The following is a 24,728-nucleotide window of genomic DNA, read 5'->3' as shown; positions in this document are numbered from 1 at the left end:
TATTATTATTATTATTCCCAGTAAAACGCCCATGGCCCCTCCTGACAAACGATGGCTTCACGGAGGAGGAACTGAGGCAGAGGAAGGAGGAAGACCTGCTAAGAAGGAAGAGGCACAGAGACAGAGAGATGGATAGACAGCACTACAGAGATAAGAATTAAGGAATAGGAACACCGATACGATAATTCCCGAGAAGTAATCATGTCTGACATCCAGGAATTCCCAAGAAGGAAATAAGGGAAACATACGGTAATTCCCTTTAAGAAATAAGGAGGAAGACAGGAGAATTCCTGAGAGGAAATCATGAGAAGGGTACTATAATTCCCGAGAAAAAGCCATGGAAATTTCACGGTAATGCCTGAGAAAAAATTATGATACACCTTAACTTCCTAGAAGAAATAAAAAAAAGATACCATAACTCCCAAAAATGGGAAACCATGAGAAAAGATATGATAATTCCTGAGGAGAAACCATGAGCAAGATACGAGATTCCCGATAAGAAACCACAAGATACGATAATTCCTAAGGAAAAATCCTAAAAAAGGTACGAACATTCTTGAGAAGAAACCATGAAAAAACTATAACTCTTGAGAAGAAACCATGAGAAATGTATGATAATTCCTGAGAAGAAACCATGAGAAATGTATGATAATTCCTGAGAAGAAACCATGAGAAATGTATGATAATTCCTGAGAAGAAACCATGAGAAATGTATGATAATTCCTGAGAAGAAACCATGAGAAAGATTCGATAAGTCCCGAGAAGAAACCACACAATTTGGTGCGATCATTCCCGGGAAGAAACCAATAGTACGATATATTAATTCCTGAGATGAAACTAATACGACATGAGGTAAATACGAAAATTCCCCAGATGAAACCATGAGGAAGATACGAGAATCCGGAGAATTAAACCAACAGAAAATAAGGACAGGAAACCGACATTTGGGAAACCCAGAGAAGAAACCAACCGGAAAAAAAGAAGAAAAAAAAAAGTTGGTTGTCATTATGAGGACCTCATCTTCGCAAATAGTTTAATATATTTAATAATGTTTCATATTTCATTATTCAGCTGACTCCAAAAGGGTCAGTTCGTGTTATAAAAACCATTTATTTTATTGCCATCTCATATTTCATGTTAGAACCTGACCACTACTTTCGGATTCCTAGCATTTCTCTCTCTCTCTCTCTCTCTCTCTCTCTCTTCTCTCTCTCTCTCTCTCTCACTTTTGATCAGTCGATGTGTCTATGCTGTCGTTGAAAAATCAAAAGTACTATCTAGTCTGCTGTAAACATCAGCCTCATTAATACGAAATCTTTTGACTAACTGTGTACTTAGAGTACCACACTCCATGAAATATCAATGTACTTAATACCACTTCTACTACAACTACTCTATTGGCTTAGGGCCTAACTGTGACCCATGGCCGCTTGCACCGAACTCCTGAGATCTATTCAATGGTAAAGTGTCACTTGCATACATTTTTTTTTTTTTTTTAACAGAAAGAGGGGCTTCATTTATGTGAACAACTTTATTAGTGAGGAAGAGATTCTGACCCCACCCACCCACCTGGCCCCAAGTTTTCCTCATCGTGGGGAGACTTGAACTGACCTCCTCTGTCAACCGGTCTGTCAACCGACCAGTTGACAGAGGAGGTCACGCTATCGACTCAGCCACGGGAGGGTTAATACAAATGTATCTGCAAATGCAAATTACCTTCTTAAAATTCCTTTAATGGTTTCTGTCCAACGTTTTATTTAGACGTGAAACAGAAATGGCCCCAGCCTTCTCACGTTTATCTTTTAAGTACAAATGTGGCTGAGACTGATAAGAATTTCCGAATTATGCTCAGTCCAGGTGGTAGTTAGTTACTTAAGGACTAAGACAATGACCAAGCTACTTCATATTCATGCCATAGCAAGTTTTGTTCAATATTTCCTCTGCCATCCATTAGATGAAGATTATTCTATTAGTTTTAAGTTAATTGTAGAACTGAATAACTTAACTGTAATTAAAATAATGCTAACAAGATCTTTTTGTTTCATGAAAGGTTATTTCATAAATATACTGACTACTGGAATTTGGAAATGGAATATGAACTTTAGGCCAAAGGCCAAGCGCTGGGACCTATGAGGTCATTCAGCGATGACTGGGAAATTGAAAGTAAAAAGGTTTTAAATGGGTTACAGCGGGAAATCCTCGCAGCTGCACTGTGAAACAACTGTTAGAGTAGGGTGGAAAATAAGGTGGAAGAAAGATAATATGAACGGAGTTACAGTAAAAAGAAATGAAAGGGGTTGCAGCTAGGGGCTGAATTGACGCTGCAGCGAAACTTCAGTAAAGCCTACAGTACACCGCCTGAGGAGAACTGATGGCACTACCCTGCAACGGGGTATGCTGAGAACTGATAGCACTTGACACCCTGGTATTAACTATACTCTGTTTTTTTTCATCTGTCCATCCGCCTGTGGTGTTTTTGTATGGTAACACTGCGGCCAGGGCTTTAGATAGTTACATTTCGCTTATATTCAACGATTATAATATCCTATTTTGAATATTAACGGTGTAATTCGCATACAGTAAATTATTAAAACACTTTTCAGTTGCAAATCTACACCCAGATATCCTTTTATTTACCTAAAACTTACAAATGGCGTAACTATCTAAAGCCCGGGACGCAGTGTTACCATACAAAAACACCACAGGCGGATGGACAGATGAAGAAAAACAGAGTATAATTAGGAATTCGATATCTTCTGGAAATGGATTTCGCCCAGTGAAAAGAACTGCATTTAGAAAAGAGGTCACGTTAGGGTAATCCAATCTCGTTCTTGAGAGGAAACCCTACCTACTGCCCAAAATCCCTCTAGGGACACTCTTAGAAAATGCCCCCCCCCTACAACCCCCCATCCCTTCTCATGGCATCAGAGTTGGTCCCTCCCAGAATGCTATTCACCTCTATCCCAGTTTTTGCTCTCTCCCTCGTTTTAGATTTTATCAGAAAAGGTATTATTCATAAAAATATATAGTTTGTATAACCAATTATCTCTTGCTAACTATAATCTATCCTAACAATTTTATGAGTTATTAAAATTTCGTATTATCTCTCGTCAACTGCTTAGCGGTGAATCTTTGACGTTTTGAAGGTAACATAATCAAGTAAGAACAAGTCCACCTAGTCTAGTCAACTCAACGGATAAACCACAGCTTGGGTGAAGAGAATATTAAAAGAAGTGGGAACGAATGCAAGGGCTGTCAACAAGAAAGAGTCTGCTCACAAGAAGGGCTTCTTTCATAAAATTAAGTAACGATACCCATCATGCACTCAGTAAAGATGCAGACGCAAGAGATAATGTGACAGTAACAAAGGCAAAGGCATATACTACAGGGCAGGTATACATAAGTCACTGCTAATGACACGAGAGGACTTTTACGTGATATGGCCGTATGTTCTGTCCTGCCTGAGAATCTGACACGAGTTCGGGGAAAAGTAAAGGAAGAATTTTTTTTTTTTTAAGAAAAATTGAAAATGGATTACACTATTCTTGTATATATATATATATATATATATAGATTATATATATATATATATATATATATATATATATATATATATATATATATGTATGTATGTATGTATGTATGTATGTATGTATGTATGTATATATATATATATATATATATATATATATATATATATATATATGGTCTAAAAAAAGGAGCCCATAAAAACACCAAAAATAGAGAAAAAGTACTATATTTCAGAGCGCTGTCTCCCTCTCAGGTAGATGAATGAGAAAAAGTTCACAGAAAAGGTGGTATTTATACCAAGAAGGTCCACCTTTTCTGTGAACTTTTCTCATTCATCTACCTGAAGAGGGAGACAGCAGTCTCTGAAATATAGTACTTTTTCTCTATTTTGGTGTTTTTATGGGCTCCCTTTTATTAGATGGAACTCTGTTGTTACAGAACATTTTTACAGTCATTTTCAGCCCATTATGGAATTCAACCGCCTTTCCAGGATTCTTCACTCACTTCCAGAAGTCAAGCCAATTTTTCGCAAGTTTGAAAAAAGAACTGATCAGACTACACCCGGCTGAAAAACCAAAAAACACTTTTTAGAAGAATGCCTCAAAGAAACAAGTACTACCAAAAATGTACGGATTCGGGAGATGGACTCTGCAATCGGACCCTTCCCTTCTCTCACACAAGATTTTCCTGGAGGAAAGAATCACCGATACGAAAAACGACATCTTCGTACTACGCAGAGTGATATATGGACCCAGTCATAATCTTCGCTCCTCACTACGGACCACATATACAGGTATCTATTGATTCATTCTGTTCCGACATTGCTGCCTATAATAGCGTGATCATTTCCAACAGACTTCTACGCAAGTTAAATAACCTAATAGACAATAGTTGCATGGAATAATCTTGAGCAACAAGACAAAGTTTTAAAACTTTTATCCAACACCCCCCTTACTGTAAATCAACATTTAGTTTTAAATTTAGGCTTATCCTTTGCCCTTATGCCAGACCGCAAAAAACAACCTAGACTTCATAGTGGCTTTTGATAAATTCATATCTGACAAAAACTACAACCGTGAAGAGATATGTTTAAAACGAGTGTTACTAAATGCTTTAACTGACTTACATAAGAAATATCCTGTTCCCCGCAGATTCATGATAGCCATCCACTCGCTAAAAAAGTTAGATGTTATAATAAGTAGATCCGACAAAGACGGCAACAAAATCGTAATAATGGACAAAAGACTTCTACCTTGACAAAATCAACCAGCTCCTTAGCGACACAAACACATACGAAAAAACTGACGAAAAATCCCCTCCAAAACGTTCCCACAGAATTTTTTCGGAAAGTAAGATTAATTGGCAAAGACAAAAAGAGTATTGAACTATTAGAGAAATTTAAAGTAATTAATCCTAAATTACCCTAATTTTTATGGCCTTCCCAAAACTCACAAAGACAATCTTCCATTCAGACCCATCGTTTCATGTGCCGGTGCTTTCAATTACAAAATTTCTAAATGGTTAGCTGGCCTCCTTTCCCCTTTTTTAGGCACTTTTTCTCCCAGTCACATTAAACATTCGGCGGAAGATTTTTGTCACAAATTCAGAGAAGCACATATACCACTTCACAACATAAAACTTTTAAGCCTTGATGTAGATTCCTTGTTCACTAAAGTACCAGTACAGGACGTTCTTCAGTTTTTAAGGGTAAAATTATCCCCCTATTCAGATCATTTCCCATGGCGCTTGACAAAATAATAAAGCTAGTTGAATTATGTGCATCTAATAACGTTATTTTCATTCGGGGGAATCATTCTACAAGCAAAAATTCGGGTGTAGTATGGGTAGTCCTTTAAGTCCTGTTCTAGCCAATCTGTACATGGAATACTTTGAAAACTACAGTAATAAATGCAATAAAACCCAAAAACATGCTTGTGGATGAGATACGTGGATGATATCCTAACATTTTGGGATAATAGGTGGGGCAATTTCAATGAATTCCTCTCGAAATTAAACACATTAGTGCCCAGCATCAAAACAAAAATTTAAAGTTGAATGGGAAACAGACAACAAAAATTCCTTTTCTTGATGTTTTAATAATCAGAGATACGACAGAAATACAAATTTACCAATATACAGAAAAAAAAACCAACGTTCTCACTTTCATACATTCACTACTTAGCTATCATGACATTTCTATCAAAATAGGTGTAGCTAGTAACTTGTTCTAAGAGCCTTACGAATTTGTTTCCCCAGAATTCCTGGAAAAAGAATTTGAACTAATTCGCAAGCAACTTTCGTCTTTAAAATATCCTGACCATATAATTGAGAAAGCAATTCACAAAGCTAACGTAACCATAGAATAAACTGGAATTTGTCACGTGTAATTTATAGCAGCAACTGCCGGTACAAGAGTCAAATGATGGAATCGGCCTTAATAAAAGAGAGGCAGGTAATGAACATCTCAAAAGGAGGATGGATTTCGGACACGATCGACAACGTCTTCATTCAACCAACCCTTAAGAAGATTAGAGGAAGATTATCAGCGGGGGTGACTTAAAATGGCTTGTTTGTGGATGGACCTCTTGGTATAAAAAAATACCACCTTTTCTGTGAACTTTTCTCATTCATCTACCTGAAGAGGGAGACAGCAGTCTCTGAAATATAGTACTTTTTCTCTATTTTGGTGTTTTTATGGGCTCCTTTTATTAGACATACATACATATATATATATTATATATATATATATATATATATATATACATATACATACATACATACATACATACATACATGACTGGTAAAAATGTTCTGTAACAACAGAGTTACCATCTAATAAAAGGAGCCCATAAAAACACCAAAAATAGAGAAAAAGTACTATATTTCAGAGACTGCTGTCTCCCTCTTCAGGTAGATGAATGAGAAAAGTTCACAGAAAAGGTGGACCCTGCTGTATAAATACACACCTTTTCTGTGAACTTTTCTCATTCATCTACCTGAAGAGGGAGACAGCAGTCTCTGAAATATAGTACTTTTTCTCTATTTTGGTTTTGTGTTTTTATGGGCTCCTTTTATTAGATGGAACTCTGTTGTTACAGAACATTTACCAGTCATTTTCAGACCATTATGGAATTCAACCGCCTTTCCAGGATTCTTCACTCACTTCCAGAAGTCAAGCCAATTTTTCGCAAGTTTGAAAAAGAACTGATCAGACTACACCGGCTGAAAAACCAAAAACCACTTTTTAGAAGAATGCCTCAAAGAACAAGTACTACCAAAAATGTACGGATTCGGGAGATGGACTCTGCAATCGGACCCCTTCCCTCTCTCACACAAGATTTTCCTGGAGGAAAGAATCACCGATACGAAAAACGACATCTTCGTACTACGCAGAGTGATATATGGAACCCAGTCTAATCTTCGCCTCCTCACTACGGACCACATATCAGGTATCTGATTTCATTCTGTCCGACATTGCTGCCTATAATAGCGTGACTCATTCCAACAGACTTCTACGCAAGTTAAATAACCTAATAGACAATAGTGCATGGAATAATCTTGAGCAACAAGACAAAGTTTTAAAACTTATCCAACACCCCCCTTACTGTAAATCAACATTTAGTTTTAAATTTAGGCTTATCCTTTGCCCTTATGCCAGACCGCAAAAACAACCTAGACTTCATAGTGGCTTTTGATAAATTTCATATCTGACAAAAACTATAACCGTGAAGAGATATGTTTAAAAGGAGTGTTACTAAATGCTTTAACTGACTTACATAAGAAATATCCTGTTCCCGCAGATTCATGATAGCCATCCACTCGCTAAAAAAGTTAGATGTTATAATAAGTAGATCCGACAAGACGGCAAAATCGTAATAATGGACAAAAGACTTCTACCTTGACAAAATCAACCAGCTCCTTAGCGACACAAACACATACGAAAAACTGACGAAAAATAAACCCCTCCAAAACGTTCCACAGAATTTTTTCGGAAAGTAAGATTAATTGGCAAAAAGACAAAAAGAGTATGAACTATTAGAGAAATTTAAAGTAATTAATCCTAAATTACCCTATTTTTATGGCCTCCCAAAACTCACAAAGACAATCTTCCATTCAGACCCATCGTTTCATGTGCCGGTGCTTTCAATTACAAAATTTCTAAATGGTTAGCTGGCCTCCTTTCCCCTTTTAGGCACTTTTTCTCCCAGTCACATTAAACATTCGGAAGATTTTTGTCACAAATTCAGAGAAGCACATATACCACTTCACAACATAAAACTTTTAAGCCTTGATGTAGATTCCTTGTTCACTAAAGTACCAGTACAGGACGTTCTTCAGTTTTTAAGGGTAAATTATCCCCCTATTCAGATCATTTTTCCCATTGGCGCTTGACAAAATAATAAAGCTAGTTGAATTATGTGCATCTAATAACGTATTTTTCATTCGGGGGAATCATTCTACAAGCAAAATTCGGGTGTAGTATGGGTAGTCCTTTAAGTCCTGTTCTAGCCAATCTGTACATGGAATACTTTTGAAACTACAGTAATAAATGCAATAAAACCCAAAAACATGCTGTGGATGAGATACGTGGATGATATCCTAAACATTTTGGGATAATAGGTTGGGGGCAATTTCAATGAATTCCTCTCGAAATTAAACACATTTAGTGCCCAGCATCAAATTTAAAGTTGAATGGGAAAACAGACAACAAAATTCCTTTTCTTGATGTTTTAATAATCAGAGATACGACAGAATACAAATTTACCATATACAGAAAACCAACGTTCTCACTTTCATACATTCACTAATTTAGCTATCATGACATTTCTATCAAAATAGGTGTAGCTAGTAACTTGTTCTTAAGAGCCTTACGAATTTGTTCCCCAGAAATTACCTGGAAAAAGAATTTGAACTAATTCGCAAGCAACTTTCGTCTTTAAAAATATCCTGACCATATAATTGAGAAAGCAATTCACAAAGCTAACGTAATTTTCTACCGACCCCCATAAAGACAAGACCAGAGATACACCCAACAATAAAATAATAATTCCCCACCTGGACACGATTAAGAGAATTAACCAACCCCCTCGGAAAATCGAACACCCTTTTGTATTTACTTACCCAAACACCTTAGCCAAATCCCTGATTAACGTCCAACAAAAGACATCTCCAAAGGACTCTGGGGTATACGAAATCCCATGCCAGGACTGTGACCAATCTTACATCGGATTTACAGGTAAATCCCTTCCCCAGAGATTAATACAACACAAACGGTCAGTTAGGTATGGACAACAGAACTCGGCTATTTTCAACCATATAAATGAACATAACCATAGAATAAACTGGAATTTGTCACGTGTAATTTATAGCAGCAACTGCCGGTACAAGAGTCAAATGATGGAATCGGCCTAATAAAAGAAGGCAGGTAATGAACATCTCAAAAGGAGGATGGATTCGGACACGATCGACAACGTCTTCATTCAACCAACCCTTAAGAAGATTAGAGGAAGATTATCAGCGGGGGTGACTTAAAATGGCTTGTTTGTGGATGGACCTCTTGGTATAAATAGCCACCTTTTCTGTGAACTTTTCTCATTCATCTACCTGAAGAAGGGAGACAGCAGTCTCTGAAATATGTACTTTTTTCTCTAAATTTTGGTGTTTTTATGGGCTCCTTTTATTAGATGGAACTCTGTTGTTACAGAACATTTTTAGTTCAGTCATGTATGTATGTATGTATGTATGTATGTATATATATGTATGTATGTATGTATGTATATATATTATATATATATATATATACATATATATATATATATATATATATATATATATATATATATATATATATATATATATATATATATGTGTGTGTGTGTGAGAGAGATTCGTATTTGCGTGAGTTACCCATGTATATTACCCGTTTTCTTTAAATACAACAACAAAGAAAACTGATAGGAGCTACACATCACCAAGGAAAGACAATTTTTCAGTTTTATAAAAGCATGAAATAGAAATGATATAACTCTGTAAAAATAATAATCTAAACCAATATAAACCAAGCCCCAGCTAACATAAACCAAAGCATAAACCGGAAGAGCGTATCCATTGTCAGAAACTTCCTAAGTGGACACAATTATAGAGACAAATTAGTTGGTGGTCTTGGGCGATATAATTACTAGACCTCATTAAGAGTCCGTCACCAACGAAGATCAATCCCTATGCATATAATTAGCTATAATCAACTGGGCTTCCGTCTCATTGGGAGCTTTAGACGATAAATCAAATGTCGTGTTCCCTGTATGTGACAGAACTCATAAATTATACTGCACGGCTTTCATTACTGAGGTTATACTTGGGATGTAACAACCCAAATTTGAATTGAAAATATAGGTATAAATCAATGCAGTGGTTATTGGGAACCAGGGACAATAGGCCCTATCTAACCCGGACACGAAAAATGCCAAGAGGAGAGAGGAAGGAAGAAAGGGAACCAGACATATATGAAAGAGAGAAAGGGGGCTTGGAACACAGAAGAAAGCGAAAAACTTTTCTACCTCTTAAAGAAAGAAATACTATATAGTCTGGAAAAACTGAAGGAGGGTGTAAAATTCCAAAGCTTGGTCGTTCAAAGAACGAGAAGTATGAAAGTAAATCATTCTCTGTCCTGAAAAAAATTTGAAAAATTATATAGGTAATTAGAACATAGAAATAAAATATAATGAAAGGCGCAACTCTGAATTAAAAATAAATAAATGGGAAAAAAACTTCCAGGCAACAAAATACAAGAAAATGTTGATGACAGGTGAATAAAAATGAAGATGAGACTATCTACAGCGCATAGCAGGGATCAGGAAGCTTATTACGGTTTGATGAATATTAGCGGTCGAGAGAGGAATTCTGTCAAAACGGCCTCCAGAGGTATTAGTAAACAACTCTGGGTTTCAAACACTTACACCGTTGTTTTTGTTATTAATTAATTCCATTTCGTCTCTCTCTCTCTCTCTCCTCCTCTCTCCCTCTCTCCTCTCAATCTCTCTCTCTCTATATATAATATATATATATATATAATGTCCTCTCCGCCCTGGCTGCCACCCACGACAGCTGATTAAATACAAAAGTATACGTACATCATTCCCGTCTTGGCCAGGTACCCTACTCTATGCTATATTCTCTATTTTCTATTCATTTGTTAGTAAGGAGTTTCATAGCAAAATAAGGGCATTTTCGGCATGTTCAGCATAAATGTGCTTTTAATTTTTAATAATAACAATTTTAATTGAAAAAATGAAATCAGCTATGATAACAAAATGCTACTGAGGCATTACATATAAAATAATAATAATAATAATAATAATAATAATAATAATAATAATAATAATAATAATAATAATAATAATAACATATTCTTTCGAAGCTTGAATTCCAAGTCATTCTTCCCTGTAGGCGTTGTTCTATGTGATAAAAGATTCTTTATAATAATAATAATAATAATAATAATAATAATAATAATAATAATAATAATAATAATAATAATAATCAACAAACCAATGCACGGACAATACATGAGACAGACTAAAGAACTAGCCAGCGATGACACATGGCAATGGCTACAGAGGGGAGAGCTAAAGAAGGAAACTGAAGGAATGATAACAGCAGCACAAGATCAGGCCCTAAGAACCAGACATGTTCAAAGAACGACAGACGGAAATAACATCTCTCCCATATGAAGGAAGTGCAATACGAAAAATGAAACCATAAACCACATAGCAAGCGAATGCCCGGCACTTGCACAGAACCAGTACAAAAAGAGGCATGATTCAGTGGCAAAAGCCCTCCACTGGAGCCTGTGCAAGAAACATCAGCTACCTTGCAGTAATAAGTGGTACGAGCATCAACCTGAGGGAGTGATAGAAAACGATCAGGCAAAAGATCCTCTGGGACTAAATGGTATCAGAACGGAATAGGGTGATACGTGCAAATAGACCAGACGTGACGTTGATTGACAAAGTCAAGAAGAAAGTATCACTCATTGATGTCGCAATACCATGGGACACCAGAGTTGAAGAGAAAGTGAGAGAAATAATGGATAAGTATAAAGATCTGAAATAGAAATAAGAAGGAATATGGGATATGCCAGTAGAAATCGTACCCATAATATAGGAGCACTAGGCACGATCCAACGATCCCTGAAAAGGAATCTAGAAAAACTAGAGGCTGAAGTAGCTCCAGGACTCATGCAGATGAGTGTGATCCTAGAAACGGCACACATAGTAAGAAAAGTGATGGACTCCTAAGGAGGCAGGCTGCAACCCGGAACCCCACACTATAAATACCACCCAGTCGAATTGGAGGATTGTGATAGAGCAAAAAAAAAAAAAAAAAAAAAAAAAAAAAAAAAAAAAAAAAAAAAAAATAATAATAATATTTCACTGGCAATCATGAGCAGTTCTGCAATGACAAGTATAGCAGTAACTTAACAGATTACCAAATAATGATTTAATGTGGATTAATGAAACTTGTGCATTAATTATTATACCAAACAAAGACGGAAATTATAAATAAAAGGTAAGTACGTTAATAAACGATGGACTTGATGTACGAGGAAACTGGTAAAATAATGAGGAAATGCATTCCACGAAAGACTGTGAAATGAGGAAATGATTTGCAAGACGTATAAGGAAGACTAGAAACGCATAATAACAGATCGGAGGGGGGGGACAAGATCTTCTGGAAAACGCCCAAAATTCGACACGGGACCCAGACCTTACGGAAGGAGCGTTTCAGTCTCCCGAGTGACACCGATTTCCTACAATTGTCGGTTCCGCCCTTGAACAGGTTTTACGGTGACCAGGAACCTTCTCGCTCCTCTGTGATTTGGGAATGGTCCTTCCCTTCACCCTTTTTTTTTTAAAGTGGGTCTGCTGTTCTCTCTGTCTCTCTGTCTCCCACTGTTCTTTAAAAACAGCTCTTTCACTTCACCATTCTTCAAGTAAAATCGCCTCTTCCATGGTTCAAGAATAGCAATTCGATCCATTTTCTTTTTCCCCAGACTTATTGGCAATTCGATCCATTTCTTTTTTTGAGACTTATTGCCCTTTACGCAAGTTTTCAAGAATAGCCTTCCTCAAACTCAACTCCTCAAGAATAGCCTAATTTTCTTTCAAGAATATCCCTCCTCACACTCAACTCATCAAGAATAACTTACTATTCCTTATCCAGTTCCTTTCATCGCGACCATCACTCATATACCAGCTTCCCCTAGGTGATTTCAAGAAGAAATCACCATCACTCTCTCTTTCTCTCTCTCTCTCTCTCTCTCTCTCTCAAAAAGTACTCACCTTACAATCTTAAAAGAATAGTCTCGTCCCTCCATTCTTCAAAAGTAAAACTCTTCCTTCACTATTCTGCAAAAATACCCAACCTCAACCTCCTCCCTAGAGAGTAACCTTTTTCAGAAAATTCTTCCCAATACTGTGGAGGATAACCCTCCCGTTGTCACTGTTCTTCAAGAACAACCCCCTCCCTTCCTTACCAAAATCTGTCCAAATTCACTGTCCCATAGACTCACACCAACAAGCACCATTCTCCCAAAGGATTCTAATCAAGTTTAAATCGAAGTTCAACAACTCACTAAACACAGTCGAGGTTTAATGCTGCTCTGCGCTTTCGCGATCATAAGACACCGTGACAAATATAGTCTACCACGTATTTTTGACCTCCATCTCAACTGGACTATTTCTTTCCACTTGCCGCTGACATTTGTCTCGACAGGGATATAGTATTTAGGCCAAAGGCCAAGCGCTGGTACCTATGGCGTCATTCGGCGCTGAAAGGAAAATTGACAATCAAAAGGTTTTAAACATTTAACAAGAGGAAAACCTTGCTGTTCGGAAAGGGTGGATGATAAGATGGAAGAAAGAGAATGTAAACGGAGGTACAGTAAAAGGAATGAAAGGGGTTGCAGCTAGGGGCCGAAGGGACGCTGCAAAGATACAGTACTGTCTCCATCTGTCAAACGGAATTATCGTTCTACATTTTTTTTCCTCTTTTATCCAAAGAATCATACCAATGCATCCAGTGTTTCTGCCTCCCATTCTCCTTACAAGTCAAAACCACCCCCAACATACCTAAAATCTCATAGCCGGTTCTTTCCCAAATAAGGTTTAACAGATTCGGTTCACAATGGAGGTCGGATGGATTGCGCGCAGTTCGTTGAAGCATACTGCGCATGCGTTGATCTAATCCAGGATTATGCAAGAGCGCTTATCATCAATATTTCGTCCTTCGGTATAAGTTGTTCTCGACGTATAGTGAACTGGATATTAAACTGTATTTTTGGTTATTGAAATATATATATTATATATATATATATAATGTATTTATATATATATAATATATTATATATATATTTTATATATTTAATATATATATATATATATATTATATATATATATATACACACTCGAAATACAGTATACCATATTCTTTGCTCAAAAATCCAACAGTAAGGTGCAACCGATGATACGAGAAATTCGGAATAATAATAATAATAATAATAATAATAATAATAATTAAACTAAACAAACAAATAAACAGTGAACCTCTTTATCGTTTGCAAACCGCAAAAGACCCGGATTTAAGTACGGCTTAACAGTATTTTATACCACAGAAAAAACATAAATATACAAAAAATTTGAAGGCCGAGATATCGTTCCGTTGTATTTATCTTGTTTATTTTATTTTTCTTTGTTTATGGAATTCTTAAATACCTTTATTTTTATCATGATCGCCATCCTTACGGTTCCTCGTCTGTACAGATTCGAAGGGAAAAAAAAAAATGAAATTTCTACGCAAGAAAGAAAGAACTAAAAATAAAAAGTTGTGGAAAACAGAGACAGGAGAAAAATTCCAAAGCTCTTAACCATGTCATTTAGCGATTACTGATTTATCCTGAGAATAATGCATGAAAAAAAAAGCAGATTTCTAGACGCTGTGTCCAAAATTTTCTGCTTTAGTCACTGGTTCAATTAACGCCCAAGGTTACGTCGTGTGATACGCCCGTTAGCTTTTCACACAACTTGGTAACCAACACACAACACAAACAAGGAAGTAAATAAACCAGTAAAAAAAAAATAAACAAGCATTTAAACTGAAAATTAGTTCGTTCGGAATCGTTGTGAAAATAATGTTTTTTTTTTTTTTTTTATTTATTTTTTTAATCCTAACTCAGGTCGTGGTTTCAACAGGGAGAACTGAAATCTACCGCCGTATCTTAATAATATCACCATTGGAGTTTAATCGTTTTCGAAATAAAAAAAAATATTCTACTATAGAGTGAGGGAAAACTAGATAATGAGGAATCAAATCTTACTGAATACGAATTTGGTTGAGGTATGATGTTAGGAATGAATTGATCATTCTATTAATGTTGAACGTGTGTTTCTAAACTGCCAGTAGCAATCTTTAACACCACCCAATCTCTCTCTCTCTCTCTCTCTCTCTCTCTCTCTCTCTCTCAGGAGGCAGCTGTGTTAGATTGAAGGGTTAAACAAGAAGTTTCCCATGCAATTTGAAAGCTAAAATATTTTGTTAAAAATCTAAAAAATATATCTTTAATCCGTTACGCGGCAGACATAGCAGGCGTCAGGCAGTTCTCGCCAAAGCCTAATCCTTGAATATTTGCGGAATCCCATAAATAAAGATAAATTATTATTATTATTATTATTCAACATTGTACTCGTGCACTCCGAGAAGCGTAACAACAGTGCTTCACTGCCATAGTGTGAATGACGTCACACGGAATGTATGTTTATGACTGAGTTGTTTTTAATATTTTTTTTATGCACCGGCATTACTTGCGGCTTCTTCCCACTACAAATGACTGCAAATGACTAACTTGCAAGACAAGGCCAGAGAGTAGCCTGAAGCATGCCGAAATAAATGAAAACATTCCTACTATACGCTTTTCGGCGGGAGACCTTTGATCAGTGATTCTCAAAAACTTGTATTTTAATGTACTATCCACTATATCATTATTATTATATTAATCAGAAAATGAACCCTATTCGTAAGGAAGAAGCCCATAGAGGCCACTGACTTGAATTCAAGCTTCCAAAGAATATAAAAGATTAAGTTGTCAATCTCCTTTTACGAATGATCTCAAAGACTCTTGTTTTTGAAGGTGCCACATAACATAATCCAGTCTCTTTTAGATAATTGCTATTGCAATGGACCGGAATATAAGATTTCGGCCGAAACCCTAACGCTGGGACCTCTGAGGTCAATCGGAGCTGAAAGGAAAATTAAGAGTAATTGTTACGAGAGGGTGGGAAGCAAGATGGAAGAAAGGGAATGCGAACGGAGGCACAGTAAAAGGAATGAAAGGGGTTGCAGTTAGGGCCAGAGGGGACGTTGCGAAGAACCTTAAGTAACGCCTACATACCCCCTTCATTGGGTATCACTGCTATTAAATATTAACCGCAATGATCATTATAAAATTTAGTTTGGCCATAATCCATCGAAATGAGGTCAACACTTATTCTAATTACGAGACTTTCGTGATAAACTACAGCGATCAACATCACAGGAAAGAAATCGGGGAGGAAGAGCATGTCATTCATTCACAGTTTCCGATGAGATGTTTACATCTACGTCAATCTGATCTCACACAGGTTTGTGACTGATCTCAGTAGTAGTAGTAGTAGTAGTAGTAGTAGTAGTAGTTATAGTAGCGACCTTCGCTAACGATCGTAAATTCAGAGGGGGCTTTGCAGTGGTCGTAAATCAAAAAAATGATAATGTGTCTCAGTTGTTCCAGAACCATCACTCACCCTTGACAGAGTTTTCGTCTGAATTCTCTCTTGCTTTTCTTTGAAGGTTTTTATAATCGCCGAAGTAATGTAGCATGTATTACGGATAATAATAATAATAATAATAATGCATAGAAACACAATACCGGATGTTCATATAATAGATTTCATTGTTTTAAAGATCTGAGCAAGATTTGTCCACGAAAGATATTTCTTCTTCTTCTTCTTCTTCTTCTTCTTCTTCTTCTTCTTCTTCTTCTTCTTCTTCTTATTATTATTATTATTATTATTATTATTATTATTATTATTATTATTATTATTATCCATATAGAACAAGCCCCGAGTGGCCAATGACTTGAAATTCAAGCTTCCAAAGGAAGAAGTACAGAAAGAATATATCAGTTAGAAAAGTAAAGAAATCAACGCATCAATTGATAAATAGATTAATATGTAAGCAAAATACTAAAACGCAAGGAAAACTGCCATAGGATACTGGATGTCACTGCATTGTCTAAAACAACTGTGGCTTCGGACACTATCCTGTAACATCCAGTAAGACTTCTAAAAGCCCTCGTAGAAAGATAGAGAGACCGTATGAATTTCACCTCAAAATATTCAGTTACATTTACTGATGCAAGACAATAATCAAGGGTGCCTATTGAATCATTGCTTTACCTTGGGAGCCGATTTTATCTTGTTTTTATTTACTTATCCTTGGGGGTATATTTATTTTCTCATAATTTTTTTAAGGAGACTTCTACGGTAACTTGTCGAGGAAGATCTAGGCCTAATCTGTTGAAAATTTCATGGGTTAAAATTGTCTTTTATTTATATTTAAAAGGATGCAATTATAAATACATTAATGAGTATTTGTACACACATGTATGTATACACATGGTGTATATATGTACATATAAAATAACGAAATGTAGTTGTAGTAACAATTAGTGATAAAGGATAGTCTTTGTAACGGCGCCCAAAAATAAAAACAAATCGACAGAAGCCTACAAGATAAAGACCTACAAATCAATGACTGCAACACCTCCATGAACATAAAGACCATGAAGATAAATGCCTACAATTTCAAAGACTTCAAGAAGAAAAAACCTAGAGGTTAAAGAACATCAAATACAGTGCCTCCAAGAGGTTAAAGACCACCAAATACAGTGAGTCCAAGAGGTTAAAGTCCCAAACTACAATACCTCCAAGATGTTAGACCCCCAAATACAATGCCTCCAAGAGGTTAAAGAATACAGCTATAGTGTCTCCAAGATATTAAAGAACACAACTAAAGTACCTCCATGATGTTCAAAACCGCACCCCCAAAATACAGTGCCTCCAAAAGATTAAAGACCCACAACTACAGTGACTGCAATAAAAAGTGACTCCAAGAGGTTAACGACCCACACCTTCACTACTCCAAAGAGGTTAAAAAACCCTATACACAGCGGCGCCTAAGAAGATAATGACCTACAACTACATGCCCTCCATGAGAACCTACAACTATAAAGTGCGTCTAAGAAGATGACAACCCAACAATTTTATAAGTCTAAAAAGACCTAAGAAGTATTGCCATTATTTTGACGTTCAATGCACCGAGATCCACCTGTAACGGTAAGAGGCCAAAAGAAAAAGTGTTACAGTCAATATGACAGAAAATCCTTGAGGAAATCACAGCCCATGACGGTCTCTCAGGCCCCTAACAATTTCCCACTGAACGCAGTCGATGGGCCAGACAATCTCACTCGTGCGTTTTAACGCAGAAATCCTCGCCGCGTTCAAGTAGTAACTGGACATGGTGGAAAATGGACCGATGTATGGTATTTTGGATTTGCTAAAGTCGAAGGTTTGAGAATTCTTATTCTTCAGCTCGACAGTTGCTGTCACTGTTATTTTGGTTTTGCACTTAAACGGTGGGTTTCTACACGTACATTTTATTTCAATATGTAGTATACATAGAGTATAAGAAGCTAATAACTAGTATTAGTCATAATGGGGTCTACTTATTACAGAAAAAAGCCAAAATACGCCACATGTTGAAATAAGAAAAAAAAATAGGCGGAGTAAGGATCGAGAAAAAGTAAATAAAAAATAATATTCATAGTAAATAAAGCGGGAAAATGAACAAAGGGAACTCAAATTCAAGACGGCGCATGGTAAGGCCAGGGTAGACAGGTCATGACCAAGCCCATGGATCGTAGAAGCTAGTTATAAGGTCACTCAGATGAAACACACAGCTGTCCAGATACTCTTGTCGACAGAGCATTTAAACAAAACTGCAAAAGTGGCAATTAAACTTTACCATAGTTGAAAGTGGCAAGAACTTTGACCTCAGTTGAAAGTGGCATGAAAACTTTACCTTAGCTGAAAGTAGCAAGAACTTTGACCTCAGTTGAAAGTGACATGAACTTTGACCTCAGTTGAAAGTGGCAAGAACTTTGACCTCAGCTGAAAGTGGCAAGAACTTTGACCTTAGCTGAAAGTGGCATGCACACTTAACCTTAGAGAGAGAGAGAGAGAGAGAGAGAGAGAGAGAGAGAGAGAGAGAGGTTCTAGTCTTAAAATCTCCCGTCTGATGAAAAGCAGCGTCACTGGGCTCCTGAAAACGCATCGTCAGCAAAGTAAAACTGGAACCAAGGAGAGTAGTTCTGCTTCACAGCAGAGCAGGTCCCAAAGTCTTGCATAATTTACCTTGCAGTAGTGCAAATGCCTCCATTGGAGACCGAATGTGTTATTTTCTGAGATTACTTGGAAGTTCGCTGATCAAACCATGCGGCGTTTGATAAACTAAATCAAAAAGGGAGTGTGAGAGAGAAAAAAAAAACTTTCATCTTATGGAATCCAGACATTTACGTAAGGTTCAATGTAACGTGCGGTATTTTTGAAAACAATTTTTTTTACTTATAAGTTTTCTGTGTTTTAATAGGAAACTTTGCACCACTCTGCTGATTGTCTAGCACAGTTAGTTATAAGTTTCGGCAGCTGTCGACTTAAGAAAGTGTTAGAAAGACTTAGTAGATTGTGTTAAGAAAGACTTAGTAACTAATGAACAAAATACGTAGCTACGTAGAAACGTTTTATAAAGACCTTTGGAAATTACATCACTTTTATAAGAAAAAGGTATAATGTCGTCGATTTCCTACAGACGTACGATAAATGAGTCTTATTCATCTTTTATCAAGCCTTATGTTTTTGGTAATTTTCATGATTCATAGTTTACTGTTACGGCATAATTCTGATTGAAGGTTTGTAGTCCACTACTCTGGCCTTCCTTCAACACTTTATAATTCAGTATTTTGGATTTTTTATAATATGCTATTTATTTTTTTCTTTTTTAACGCTTCACACCTTCCTGTGACACTGATCTCCTGAAGGAGGCTGCGTTTAGGAGAAACAGGTCAAGCCACGCGCAAGGATCTCTGGATTTCCAGCGTATCCACTTGAGGCGAAAGCTCACACATGCTTTAATACAACCAAGATCGTATTTCTGGAACCGACAGCAAAGGAAGGACACTATACTGTTCTTCAATAAGGAGTTGGTAGCGAGGTAGCAGTGTTCTAGATAGAGGTCTTGTGTAGTCACTGCATACAAATTTTATATTTTGAAAACTGCGTGCACACACAGACATATACAGGTTAACTATTATTATTATTAATTATTTAGAAGATAACGACTATACTATTCATATATATATATATATATATGTATGTATGTATGTATGTATGTATGTATGTATGTATGTATGTATGTATGTATGTATATGTATAACTGAATCACGAAAGTTTGGAACGTGATAAATCCATAAATAAAGGTATAAGCCACGAAGAAAAAATAAACAACGGAGTTTCTGCAAGATCTTTCGATCTGAGTAAAGGACGTTGTTTTGAGTCGAAAGATCTTGTAGAAACTCCGTTGTTTATTTTCCTTCGTGGCTTATACCTTTATTTATATGTTCATATATATATATATTATATATATATATATATATATATATATATATATATTAGATATACATATAAATGTGAGTGCATATGTATGTATGTGTATAGAAAGTATGTATGAATATGTGAACTGTACATACGTATTACCGTCTTCACAAACTGGAGCAAATACCTTCCTATTAAGAAATCCTACCTCAGTAATCAATAACATCACTTGCTCGAAGTAGTTCTGATCTCCGCCGTCAAAGTTTAAGCAGAGGCAGACTGATTCGTTACGACATGAAGCAATCACGAACGAAATGACGATACCGCCACAAAACGATGTTGTTCACCCGAGATGGCTGGTAAAATCTACAGCATGCTCCACGTGTCGAGTCGTCACGAGATTGGTTTGTCTTGATGAAGTGGTCTATACGCACTTCTAGCAGTAGAAAACCTACATTCTAAATTATCTATTTGGATAAGGGATAAGGGACAATCAAGAGGTCACTTCAGAGCACAGGACCTGTAACCTTTTCGTCAGGTCCAGTCTCAGTGACCTCAGTAGTTGTTACAGAAAATGGAACGGAATACAGAATTTAGGCCAAAGGCTCAGCGCTGGGACCTATGAGGTCATTCAGCGCTGAAACGGAAATTGCTGAAACGGAAATTGACAGTAAAATGGTTGGAAAGGTGTAACAGGAGGAAAACCTCGAAGTTGCACTATGAGTCAGTTGTTAGGAGAAGGTGGAAAGTAAGATGGAAGAAAGAGAATATGAAGGGAGTTATAGTAAAAGAAATGAAAGGGGTTGCAGCTAGAGGACAAAAGGACGTTTCAATAAACCTTAAGTAATGCCTACTGTGCACCGCATGAGATGCATTGAGGGCACTAACCTACCCTCCCACCTACGGGGTGGTGTTTGTTACGCCAGATAACTCGCATTCAATCAATGGATTCCCCGCAAGAAGCGTAGAACCCAATGATGGTGGTAGCCGATCTGACACCAATATTTCACCTAATTACTCGAGAAAAAATCTCCCTTTGATATCCTGAATATCCCCATATAAGATTGACATCGATAAAACAATTTGTAATGAAATTAAACAAATGTAAAATCATTTTAAATCCAGTCTTTTAATTTCCTGACAGCCACTAGAGGCAAATACTTCATTACTCCACAGTTTTAAATTTCTATAGCTAATCAGAATTAGAACTTATCATGATTATTGCATTTTTAAGAAGTGTCTAAATAACAATATTTCTAACAGGCATACTCAAGAGCTTCTGCATTTGACAAATAAGTCGACAATATACAATGTAACCTAAATTTAATTGGAACTCTAAGCCCACAGCTATTTCATGTGATGTAATTTTTCGTACTTAACATCTCTGTACTTTTTGCCTTATTTTAATTATGTTAACTTAAAACAATATTTCTTCAAATCTAGAAGAAGAAGAAGAAGAAGAAGAAGAAGAAGAAGAAGAAGCTTATTATTATGATTATTATTCACAAGATGAACCTTATTCATATGGAAAAAGCCCACCAAAGGGGCCACTGAAATTCCAGCTTCCAAAGAATATTATGGTGTTCATTTGAAAGAAGTAACAGAAGGAAAAAGGAAATACAGAAAGAAGAGAAAAAAAGAATAAAAAAAGGATAAAGAAAGAGATAATTGCTTGAACTTTTGAAGTTCCAATTGCACGACATCTTCCAGGAGACTATTCCAGAATCCAGCGGGGTGTGAGGAATAAAGGATCTCTGGAACTGAGAAGTTCAAAAGACCGAGCACATACTGAACCAAAACAAAATACATCCTATTAATCAAATGCGACTGACCAACGAAACGCGCCCCCCCGCAGAATCAACAACACCCCCCCCCCCCCCCCCCCCCCCCCCCCCCCCCCCCCCCCCCCCCATATCAGGAAAATAATCACATTTCAACAACCAGCCAGGAAGCCCATACACAACCGCCCATAGAGGACTTATTGGGACTCATTTGCATCACCACAGAGAACGCAAAGCAGCGTCCTTACTCCAAACCGCAAGATGTTTCTTGCGATCAGGAAGTAGTCAATACGACTCAGGTGGTTAAAATGGCTATCGTTAACCGTCCGTAGTCATGAACACGATACGCATTAATGCATACCGAGATTTTATGGATACGAGGACCGTCGGTTATTGGACGTTCCGGGACAAAAGGGCCACTTATGGTAAATTAGGAACCCTTCCTTCCCTCCGTCTCTCCTTTACTCGCTCCAGGGCAAAACGACTCATAATTCTTCCTAGATTCCGAAGGACAGACTTCCTTGTATCTGTCGTGGTTTCCCTCGTAAGTGGTTATATGCACGCGCTATTTACGAATGCCTACATGTCAAGAACAGTGATGAACAAAGTGTGAGAGTGGAACCAGACGAGAGAGAGAGAGAGAGAGAGAGAGAGAGAGAGAGAGAGAGAGAGAGAGATATTATTGCATGTAATGAATCATTAGCGCTTATTGTTGTCGGCTGATTACCACATTGCCTACGAAAGCGTTACATGAGACAATTTATGGGATCCGGTTGAACAGGCCTCATAAGCTTTTGTTGCTACAATTAAGACCATAGTGAAGCCAGATCTCTCTCTCTCTCTCTCTCTCTCTCTCTCTCTCTCTCTCTCTCTCTCTCTTAGCAATAGTTCATAATCATGGGTATAAATGCAATAGACCTAGAGACAGTAAGAAGTTTAAGAAATGATCTAAAGAAAATAGGAGTGTGGTCAAAAAGATGGCAAATGCCTTTGAATGTGGATAAGTGTAGTGTTACACATAGGAACAAACAACCCTCATGCCAACTGCATGCTACTAGGGAATGACATAAATAGTGTAGAACAAGAAGAGGACCTTGGAGTCATCATTACCAAGGATTTAATATCCACAAAACCCTTCATAAAAGCTGAAAAGAAGGCACAGAAACTAGTGGGATACACAAAGAGGCAGTTCAAGTACAGAAACAAGGAAACGGTGCTGCAGCTCTACACATCAATAGTTAGACCCCATCTTCAATGTGCAGTATAGTTTTGGTCACCAACACTAAGAAAGGACATAAATAGATTAGAAGGGGCACAAGAAAGAGCCACAAAGTTAATTCCATCAGCAAATTGGTTACCAAAGACGCCTAGAGAGCCTGAACATGTATGGCTTAGAAACACGATGATTACGAGGACAACTAATAAAAACTTTGAAAATACTGAAAGGCATAACAAAAGTAGACAGTAACCTATTTATGTTAAACGAAAACCAGACCTGAAATAACGGATGGAAACAACAACTGAAGAGATACAACACATCCCATTGTGCGAACTTCTTCACATACAAGATTTGTGACACATGGAATAAACTGCCACCAAAAGTTGTAAACAGCAACAGTGTGGAAGAGTTGAAAAGAAAGCTGGACAAAATCATTACGACACTGAATGAACAGTAAAACCTGCTCCAAGAGATAAGTGAGCGTACGATGTCTCCTCGGATGGACTAATAAGTCTTTGACACATCCTAATCCTTGTAATTCCTCGTAACTCTCTCTCTCTCTCTCTCTCTCTCTCTCTCTCTCTCAGACAAGGACCTGGTTATCTTTGTCTATTTTCACTCATTATCATTTCTATTCTTTCCTCACCCCCAACCCCCAAACGTTCTTTCAACAGAGCAAATAAAACGGCCTCCTCCCCCTCCTCCTCCTCCCCTGCCCTCCACCACACCGTTCCCCCCCCCCCCCCCCCCCCCCCCCCCCCCCCCCCCCCCCCCCCCCCCCCCTCCCCCCCCCCCCCCCCCCCCCCCCCCAAAAAAAAAAACCCCCCCCCCAAAAAAAAAAACCATCATACTTTATACAGTGAAAGTTTTCAAGGGAGAGCCATCATGGCGGATAATAAGGATGCTGGACCCTTCCCAGGAAATCCCAGGTTTTTATCTTACGCACAAACAGGTAAGTCCTTGGCCCAGGTGAGGCATTCTTAATGAGAGAGAGAGAGAGAGAGAGAGAGAGAGAGAGAGAGAGAGAGAGAGAGAATAATGCAGGAATGAAAATGAGTGAAAACTGACGCACAATACACAGGTCTTTGTGCGTGCATGTGTGTGTGTGAGAGAGAGAGAGAGAGAGAGAGAGAGAGAGAGAGAGAGAGAGAGAGAGAGATGGCAGATAACCTTTGCTAATGTCAATGCCTCGAAAAGATATAAAAAATAAAGTCGATTTTGGGGTTCGATGTGACCTCCATTCAGATAAAAATAACAAGAAACGCTGATTGTTGGATTTCACTAAAATGGCGTCACGTCGATAATGGTCATCGACGTCGACGAGAATCGTAATATATCAAAGAATACAGTCTGATGACAATGAATAACAGACATGAAGACAATTAGGTAGAGAAATTTAAAAAAAATCAATAACTGCTGAAATTAATTTGAAAGATTTGCCTAAAGGTCAAATTCACA

At 37.3% G+C, this 24,728-nt stretch overlaps 1 protein-coding gene across 1 annotated transcript in view; it reads left to right on the top strand.

Annotated features, from left to right (window-relative positions):
* LOC135223517 (uncharacterized) overlaps nucleotides 1-2,419 on the top strand; it is a 15,913-nt gene extending 13,494 nt beyond the window's left edge. Inside the window, exon 3 of the mRNA XM_064261969.1 lies at nucleotides 22-2,419. Coding sequence (XP_064118039.1) covers nucleotides 22-161 — 140 coding nt within the window. The 3' untranslated portion in view covers nucleotides 162-2,419. The remainder of the gene's footprint in view (nucleotides 1-21) is intronic.
* Nucleotides 2,420-24,728: the final 22,309 nt, after the last annotated feature.

The sequence above is a fragment of the Macrobrachium nipponense genome, chromosome 10 (genome assembly GCF_015104395.2).
Source record: "Macrobrachium nipponense isolate FS-2020 chromosome 10, ASM1510439v2, whole genome shotgun sequence".
NCBI lineage: Eukaryota > Metazoa > Arthropoda > Malacostraca > Decapoda > Palaemonidae > Macrobrachium > Macrobrachium nipponense.
Note: the sequence above shows the minus strand (reverse complement) of the source record. Positions and strands in the feature narration are given on the sequence as shown.